At 28.4% G+C, this 9,920-nt stretch overlaps 1 protein-coding gene across 1 annotated transcript; it reads left to right on the forward strand.

Annotated features, from left to right (window-relative positions):
• The first annotated feature begins 1,811 nt into the window (after positions 1–1,811).
• LOC108461241 (uncharacterized) lies at positions 1,812–6,082 on the forward strand. The gene is made up of 12 exons (XM_017761011.2): positions 1,812–2,139; positions 2,373–2,523; positions 2,626–2,703; positions 2,829–2,944; positions 3,096–3,149; positions 3,287–3,374; positions 3,513–3,605; positions 3,776–3,816; positions 4,290–4,343; positions 4,706–4,869; positions 5,278–5,347; positions 5,508–6,082. Exons 1-12 carry the CDS (start codon positions 2,044–2,046, stop codon positions 5,631–5,633), a joined length of 1,131 nt encoding a protein of 376 aa, XP_017616500.1. The 5' UTR covers positions 1,812–2,043; the 3' UTR covers positions 5,634–6,082.
• The last annotated feature ends 3,838 nt before the right edge of the window (positions 6,083–9,920 follow it).

A 9,920-nucleotide genomic window follows, 5' to 3' on the forward strand; every position in this document is an offset into this window, starting at 1 on the left:
CTAAGTATGGAAATAACCTAGGAATTAATTTAAGTTTTTGAATTATTATTTAATCAAATAATTGAAGTTCGAAAATAAAATAAAATTAATTGAACATTGTTCAAAATTGGTCCCTAAGTATGTAAATGGAAATATCATTTAATAAATTATTTAAAAATCATAAAATTATATACATTAAAAAATAAAAAATCGATTTGTACCGGTTCATGGGTCAATCGGTCCAACCACTTATTCCAAACATTATTTAATATTATTTTAATGTAAATATTAATAAATATTAATTTAAATCATCTATATATACTTTAAATATAATTAATAAAATATCATTTTAATTATTTATTTACATATAATATCTTAAAACAATATTTTAAATGCTAATAATATTTTATTTAATAAACTAAAACAATAATAAATTTAACTTGCAAATAAATTAATATTTGTAACAAGGTAAAATAATTTTTTCAAATTTATTTTATATCATGATCCTAACTAACCAAACAATGTAATATTATTATATGTGTACTCCATTCAATCAACAAAACAACATATTACATATTACGTCTCTATTCTATTCCCATCATATAAATATTACATTTCTACTCTATTTTATTTCAGCAAGCCAATATGTTGTTAGTAAATAGTAGTATAGATACAACTGATAGATGTAATAAAATATACATAATCAAAGTAAAATGTATAAAAATATCAACATAAAACTTTAGTTGAGTGGTAAATTAAAAGTTTTATTGATGCAACTCGCTCTAATTAATAAATAATATTTTTGTATTTTTTAATTGAGTTGATGACATCAACTCAATAAAACACTTAATAAATAATAAGTAGTATAGCTATAACTGATGGATGTAATAAAATGTGTATAATAAAAGTAAAATGGATAAAAATATTAAAATAAAATTTTAGTTGAATGGTAAATTAAATGTTTTATTAATGCAAGTGGTATGGGTTTGAATTCCTATATGCATATTTTTTTTATTTTTTTATAGTGAAAAGATTAAAATACACTTGAATAATATTACTTATTTTAATTACATAAGAGCATTGCTATCATTTCCTAATTCGAGTAGTGAAAAGATTAAAATACCCTCAAATAATATTTTAATTTCGGGAGGACATTGCTATAAATTTCTAATTGAGTTGGTTTTTGGTAACTTGCTTATGAGTTAGGCCACTCGGTTTGATAAAAAACGGGAGGGTTTGGGTAAAAATATGGGCCCGAGAAATGAGATTTGACAAAAAAATAAGGCCCCTTTTTAAAAATGGGTCAGGTCTTGGGTAAGATATTTTTTGTCTGATCTCAGCTCCCCCGAATTTACTAAATGACAAAAAAATTGCTTTTTTTATTTTAATGATTTTTTCTTATTATTTTCTCTGTATTTTGCTACTATTTCACTATTATGTTGTTATTGTTTAGATATTTTATAACACTTATTTTATTGTTAATTTTGTTATTATTTTAGAGACATTTTCTTGTTAAGTTGTATCTGTCTTAATATTATTTAAGTATACATATTTTTTATAATTTATTTTCAATTAATTTGAAAATATTTATTTTAATATTTTTAATATTTTTGATGTAATATATATTTAAAGATTATGTAAAAATATAATATAAAAAATTAATATGAATGAATTGATTGAATTCAAGTTTTAACATTTTTGAATTGGGCTTGATCAAATTTTTAGATTTACATTTCGGATCGAGCCTAGTAAAGTGAGATAAATTTTTACTTGGACCTAAGCGGACCCATGATCTCTAGCTCTCGGTTAACTCGTGATAGTGATTTACATATAGTATAGAAACTTGTATTTTAGAAAAGTGACTCCGTTATTTTGAATTTTACCGATATTAACCCAATTAACTAAAAGCCATCAAAGGAGTAGGGAAGGTACTTTGCGAAAATACTCTCTTTTCAATCCCTCGTGTCCACTGTTTTCATCGATTCAGTATAAAATTTCCCAAAAGTTTTCGATTCATAGAAGGAAAACCCAAAAAACCAGAAACATCAACCACAAAGCGAAACGATGAAGGTCATCCCTTTAATTTTGATGGGTTGTGGAGGTGTTGGACGCCAACTCCTCCAACACATTGTTTCCTGCAGATCACTTCACGCCAAGCAGGTACCTTTTTTTTTTATTTCATTATTTCAATCTTTTCCCTTTTTGGGTTTTTTTTTTCCCCATCAGAGTTGTCATCTTTACATTCTAGCTTCATTTGCATTGTTCAAGTTGGCCTTCTTTTTTTGGTTCATTGGGTGAATTGTTTGTGAAGTGAAACGAGTAATGGAGAAGACATAACTGTACTGATTTTGAATGTGTAAAATTTAATATTCAGCTCTTGTGTTGCATTGCAGGGAGTTCATTTACGAGTTGTGGGAGTATCTGATAGCAAATCACTAATCATTGCATCAGATGTTAAACAAAAAGAGTTGGATGATAACATTTTAGCTGAAGTTTGTAGGGTAAAATCAGATGGTTCTTCATTGTCCAAACTTACTAGCTTAGGTAAATTCTTTATATATTTTTGTTTATCAGACAAGAGCTGCTCGCTTCTTTATTGTATTTTCATGGTATTACTTATGCTTCTTTGTTGAATATTAAATGTAGGTGAGTCTCAAGTGTTCTCCAATTCAGAATCAAGGACAAAAGTGCTAGACATTGCATCAATTCTTGGAAAATCAACAGGTTCTTTCTGTGTGGATGTTGACATTTTTGCCCCAGAATTTGTAGTCATGTTGTTAGATTTATTTGATGTGAAAAACTTAGTTTGTGGTCGCTGAAATGTTTATGTTTTTGTAATTTTGCCACAGGTTTAGCCCTTGTAGATTGCTCGGCCAGTTCTGAGACGATTGGAGTGCTAAAGGAAGGGGTCAACTTGGGTTGCTGTGTTGTTCTAGCAAATAAAAAACCTCTTACATCAACAATGGTAAGAAGCTCAGCTTCATTAGCATACTTGAATCAGTTTGATTGATTTTGTTTCTGTCATTAACATTTTCTCTATATATTTGTATGATTTTCATATCTATACCTTGCTGCTTGTCTAAATTGTCATGATGTTTGTTTCCATCGTCCTGCAGGAGGATTATGACAAATTTGTTTCATATCCTCGCCGCATACGGCATGAGTCAACTGTAAGTGAAGTTGAAATGATCTCCTTAAAATATTTTTTGCTTTACGTGCTGTGCAGATGCAGTTTGATATAACTGCACTGCACTCAACTGCAATGCTTCAAGCTTTTCCTACTGACTTAGTTTTTGCTGTTTGTTAGGTTGGCGCTGGTCTGCCAGTCATATCATCAATAAATCGCATAATTTCATCTGGAGACCCCATCCACCGTATTGTTGGAAGTATAAGCGGTACAAATTTGTCAATGCATTGAGATGAATTTATACCGTTAGATTTGTGGGTCGACTCTTGGTTTTCTATAGTGTTATCAATTGCATCCATTTTCAGTTTTGATTTGCTTGTATTATATATAAATCTCATATCGACAGGTACATTGGGTTATGTAATGAGTGAGGTTGAAGATGGCAAACCATTGAGCCAAGTCGTTAAGTCTGCTAAAAGCTTAGGATACACTGAACCAGGTATTTATAAAAATAAATTCGCCATCTTTTCTCTATGCATGATTCATTTGCCCCCTTTTAAAAGTTTGTATCTTGTATTCAACCCATGTTATTTTATAGAAAGTATGATCCTACAAGATCTTTTAGAGTTGATATAAATGTAATGTTATTGCTTAATCTTGTCATTGCAGATCCACGAGATGACCTCAGTGGAATGGATGTTGCCAGGAAGGTTCAAATATGAATATGTTCCCATGTTCTTGATTACTCAGATATAAATTGCATGCATTGCATTTATCAATATAAACTGTCTCTAAATATTTGTAACTTTTGCATGGTAAACTTGAGAACAATTTGGATGTTTACTGTTCGATGATAACAGAAATGTGTAAAATATATATAACATAGGCATAAATACTAAATAGCCATTGTGGTCTTTGCATAGGAAAACTACTATGACTCGGTTTGGCCTAAACATATAAATTCTGCTAATGGCTGGAACCCTTGATGCATAAATCGATTTATACTTAGACTCATGGATTATAGTTGGAATTAGTGATAGTCACCATCACATATTTTATTTATAAGTGATGAAATGGACTTTCATACTTGCATCAATATTCTGCAGTGAATTTGATTTTGTTACTATGGAATTTTAATTATTGCTTCGAGTATGTGTCATGTAGTTTCAGTTTTCTGAAACAGGCTTTGATCCTTGCCCGACTTCTTGGGAAGTGCATTGACTTAGGTAGCATAAAGGTTAGTACCGGAACTCTCTATTGCTTTGAAGTTGTAATAATCATACCCCTTTTTCTCTCGGCTGATAATTATATCCATTGGGTATTAAAAGTTATGCGGGTTAATATTTTGCAAATCTTGCAAAAATGTCCAATTAACATCTTTCTTTTGAATGGTATGACAGATTGTGAAAAAAGAATTCTATTTACTGCAACTTTTAAAATTGGTTATTTCATGGAAATTTCTTGATTTTTAGTGGTGTTATCCTGAATCCATTAAAGTCTTTGGTTTCTCCTGGTCTTATATTCAAGTTGGCTCCCTTTATCAATTGCCAATTCGTTTTAAGTTGTTTTGATGGTTTGATCTTCTTTTATTTTTGGTAGATTGAGAGCTTGTATCCCGAAGAAATGGGACCTAATAAGATGTCTGTTGAAGAATTTTTGAATGGAGGTGTTGTAAGGCTTGATAACAATATCGAAGAGAGAGTTAAAAAAGCTTCACTCAATGGGAATGTCCTCCGTTATGTCTGCGTGATAGAAGGCGCAAGGTATTTGCATATTCATGTCACTCCTTTTAAAACACGGATAGAAATGTTGATATGCATTCATTCGGAGCACATCTCGATGGATGGACAAACACCTGCAGATTTGAAAAGTTGTTGAGATTTGTTCTTCATATCTTAGGTCTGACATTAATTATGGATATCTCACATATAACCATATAGTCTTACACTGCTGCAAACAACAGAACACTTTCCCAAATCGAAATGTGTAGAGGACTAAAAGTAGGTTCATTTACAGTGTTGATAATGTTTACTAAATCTAACCAGTCTTCTTCCGCTAATTTCTGTTTAAATATCCTTAAAGTGGACTTGATTACCGTGACCATCTGCTATGTTTCCGTCCTGAAACTTGCTTATAATCTAATGGTTCCTTGACCTTGTTTCTGCTTTTAGGTGCAACGTCGGGATTCAAGAACTTCCTAAGAATTCGGCTTTGGGAAGACTGAGGGGAAGTGACAATGTGGTAAGCTTACCTTTTTCTTTATCTGGTATCGGTTCCTTCTCACTTCAAAATTCTAATCGCTGTGGTCGATAATTTCTGAAATATCGGAAACCCTACTTTGCTCCAATTTCCAAGTTATTAGATATGAAGTTGAAATACATTTCACCGGATGAAATTGCAGCTAGAAATATATAGTCGATGCTATAGTCAACAACCCTTAGTTATTCAAGGCGCGGGAGCTGGGAATGATACTACTGCAGCCGGCGTGCTTGCTGATATCCTTGACATTCAGGATCTGTTTCCCTGAAAGAAATTCGAGGGAGTCACACAACTCGAGTTTGCCATGTATTTCACCTACAAAAATGAAGCTAAGAGACTCGAAGTTTTCGAATGTCTGAATAATTTTTGGTCCGGAGCAAGCTTACTGAATGTTGTCGGGGGATGTTCCATGGTAAACAATGTGCAAAGCGCCCATGGCTCTGACTAAGCGTCCCCTTCAGTTTTTGAAGAACCTGCATACGTAATAAACTTTATGTCAGCTTAGTTTCTTGAAAACCTAAAGCATAAAAAGAGAAAAGAAAAAGGAATAACTACAAAATTGTCCCCCAAGCTATATCGATTTTCCCATTTAGGTATTTTAGAGCCTCTTAATTATCAATTATCTTATTTTACCCCTAAATAAATGTACACCATTCAATAAAAACATGACACGACTTTTATGGGTGGTATCAAGATTTGACAAAATTATTAGTATAATTACCACTTTTGATTTAAAAAAAGTCAATTACTTAAGTGAGAAAAGTGACATAATTTGAGGGTTAATTTTATATTTAAGTTTAAAAACCGTTTTCATGTTTAAGTTTATTTAAATTTAGTAATCAAATTACTATAAAAAGTCATAAAATGGTCATCAATATTTTATTTTATTTTTTATCAATGGACTAATGGAAAAGATATATTAATACATTTCACATTTAATATTTATACATTGTATCAATTTAGTTTTAATTTTTAAAAATTTAATTTTCAATGTTTACATAGTACTTATTTTTATCTTAATTTTTACATGAAAATATAATTTAGTACACAATATGTAAATTAAAAATAAAACAAATATTTTTGAAAAGAAAAGCCATGTTTGTTATTTAAACTAAACAATCTCCAAATACATTACTTTTCTTATACTTCAAAAGGTTGATAATTTGATGTCTCTCAATGACAACTAATTTATTTTTACCAATGATATTTATTGTTTGATATCTAGACATTGGCAACTAATAATGCGAGTTTATTTATTGGTCTATTTGAACTCCTGAGTCTATTTATTTTTTACCAAAAGGTTGATAATTTGATGTCTCTCAATGACAACTAATTTATTTTTACCAATGAAATTTATTGTTTGATATCTAGACATTGGCAACTAATAATGCGAGTTTATTCATGGGTCTATTTGAACTCCTGAGTCTCCAAGTTATTCAACTTATCCATTCCCTTGACTCGACTAAGTTTATCATGGTTCCAGTTTTGAAAGTTGATAATTAAAAGGTATTTTCATTTACGTTTTAATAATGGGATTAACTGAAAGAGTGACGAGGTTCTATGTGTTCTTTAGAGACGATAATAACGACAATAATAATAACAAAAGTAGTTCAGCCAAATCAATGTCAAATGATTCTAGTGCAAATATTATGAAATCAATAAAAAATGAACGAGTAAAGATTAAATCATCTTAGTCGTTAATGCCCAATCCAATGACGAAGAATCAAAGTAATGAGAAAATGTGAAAACTATTATATTAGATTTTTGGGTATTTCCAGTTTTTGTATATTATTTTTTATCAAATTTAGTGCACAAATTTTTTGAGCTTTTTAGGTGAAAGGATCGTAAAGAAAAGCTAAGTTGTAAAAAAAATTAAATTATACAATGTATAAATGTTTAAGGGATTAAAGTTGTTATTATGTTAATTTTAAAAACTGACACGTAATTTTTCTATTAGTTGTTTAACCGCTAATGACAAAAAAAAAATTTGAATAGTTGAATGACCATTTTTATAATTTTTCATAGTTGAGTGAAAAAAAAACTTTGCTAATAATTAAATAACTATTCACCCTTAAATTTAATCTAGTGTGCAATAAAAAAAAAATCTAAAAACCAATTTATTGGACCTAAACATCGATAATTGAACTGATTTTAAAGGAAACCGTAATAATGAGTCGATTTAAGTTGGTTTGTTTGATTTAACTGGGAAAAGAAGTAATGGATTATCTTGGGTTGAATGTCAAATGGATTTGGGTTCAAAATTTTGGATGGTTTGAGTTTTTGAACAATGGGTATGTTTTTATTTAGCCTTGGGTTGAGGAAATACGAAAAAATTAATTAAGTTTTTTATTGAATTTGTATCCAATTAAGACTTTGTTGTTAATAAAAAATTAATTTAATTACTCTGTTAATATTTCTCCATAAAAATTGTCCGATCATTCGGTTAGGTCCATTAGATCGAAATCGATAAGGATACCAATCCAAAAAAAATCATTAGATTAGTTGACTTGAGAGCTGGGTGGTTAAATCGATTTTTTTTTGTTTTATTTAATTAAACTAGACTAGCCGGTCGAAGTGGCAAATTTATAGCCTAACCAGCTTGACCATAGGTCTAACTATACAAAAAATACTTAAATTTGAATTTGTTTTTATTAATTTTATAAATTTCTATTATCTAACTATTAGCATATGTCAATATGAAATATTCTGACCAAAGATTTCAAAACTGGATCGATGGTCAAACTGATCAGGTCATTGGTTTGTTAGATCGGTGCTTCCAATTTGTTAAGAAATCAAAAAATAAAATAAAAATAAAAATAAAAAATTGGTTTAATCGCTTGGCTTTTAGGTCAACCAATCTAATGGCTTTCTTCGGAGTGGTACCATTGTCAGTCTCGGTTTAACTGGTCCAACCGATTGAGTCGGTCCAACTCATGTTTTTACTATTTTGTTTATAATTTTTATAAATTTATATTAATTTTAATACTTCTAATCATTTTATAATTTTCAATAATTTTTTATGATTCTTTTATAAGTTTTAAGAATTTTTATATGTTTTATAAAATTGTAAATATTTTTATTAATTTTATATTTTTATAATTTATTTTAATTTATTAGATTTTTATATTTTTATAATATTTTAAGTTATTATTATTTTATAATTTTATAAGTTTATATCAGTTTTAATAATTATTTTTTATGATTTTTATAATTTATTCTAATTTTTAATTATTTTTATGAGAAAATATTATATTAAACCGAAGTTGTCATGTGTTATGTTTGATTGGTCACTAATTTTTAACGGTAAACATAGTAAAAAATATTAATGAAAAGACTTAATTAAATTTTTTATTAATGGTAGGGTTTAATTGAATACTAATTTAATACAAAAACTTAATTGATTTTTTGCAGTTATTTAAGAGTTTTTTGACATATAAACCTATTCATATCATTATACAACCCTTCACATCAATTTAATTAGGAAATAACTTAAAAATTATTTTTAAAAATAATAAATATTGTTATAATTCTTTTATTTAATATAATAAAATTTTTAAATAAAATAATTAAAAATCAATATTTACCATTCCAATTATAATTTAATTGATGATTTAATTTTTATAAATATATTTTCCGTTTAATTTTTTCGAACTCATATTATAAATATCACATAATCTAATCGAAAAATTGACACCCAACTGATTTAATAAGTTTGAATCAACTCCTTCAACCTATTCAAAACTAAAATCCAACTGAACAAATCGAATTAATTAGATTATCTTAATTTGGTTTTAATTGAATCTTTTTACCCTATTTGTCAGTAGTTTATTTTTTTTAAATTCCTGTTTGTCAGTAGTTAATTTCTAGAATAATGGTCAAAAATTATGGCATCACATGGCGAACTTTTCTGTGTCCTATACGGAGACCAATGATATGAAAAACGTGCAATATTTATTATGCCAAGTTCCGAGGGGAATCCCCCTTCTTCCCATTTGATGTCAAGTACTCCATTTCAGAATTAATATTTGGAATTAAACACGAGCTCATTGCATGCTATTTTTATATGCATGTTCAAATGTATGAAAAATGAATATTCGACAAAAAAAAAAAAGTTAGGTGGGAGTTTTTTTTAAGTTGGGATTAATTTAAATTTATTTGTTAGGTTTTTTTAAATAAGATTATCTATATTTCAAGTTATTTTATGTTAAGAGTTATTTTGAGTTTGTGCAATTATTATTATTATTTTTTTATTACACCTGATTTTTTATGGTCAACTTGAGTTCAGTCGGATTCATATCTTGATTAACTAAGTTAAGTTTTCGAGTCAAAACGAGATTTCATCAATACGGCCAAATAATAAATTAATCCTTCCTAGATGCCTGGAACCATGAAAATGTAGGAAGGTGAATTACGTTGTTCAAATTCTTCATTTCTCTTAAAATATTTGTTATTGATATTTATATTCAATCATACGACTTTTAAAAATCCTTTATATGCAAAGAAAAACTTTAAAAAATATATATATATAAACATATTTAAGTTAAGTTAAACTCGT

The sequence above is a fragment of the Gossypium arboreum genome, chromosome 1 (genome assembly GCF_025698485.1).
Source record: "Gossypium arboreum isolate Shixiya-1 chromosome 1, ASM2569848v2, whole genome shotgun sequence".
Classification (NCBI taxonomy): Eukaryota; Viridiplantae; Streptophyta; class Magnoliopsida; order Malvales; family Malvaceae; genus Gossypium; species Gossypium arboreum.

Bases quoted from the DNA above. Each gene is read 5' to 3' on its own strand.
- LOC108461241 (XM_017761011.2), top strand. From the start codon at position 2,044: ATGAAGGTCATCCCTTTAATTTTGATGGGTTGTGGAGGTGTTGGACGC. The intron at 2,704-2,828 runs GTTCTTTCTGTG...ATTTTGCCACAG, and splicing joins AATTCTTGGAAAATCAACAG to GTTTAGCCCTTGTAGATTGC. The intron at 4,344-4,705 runs GTTAGTACCGGA...TATTTTTGGTAG, and splicing joins TTGACTTAGGTAGCATAAAG to ATTGAGAGCTTGTATCCCGA.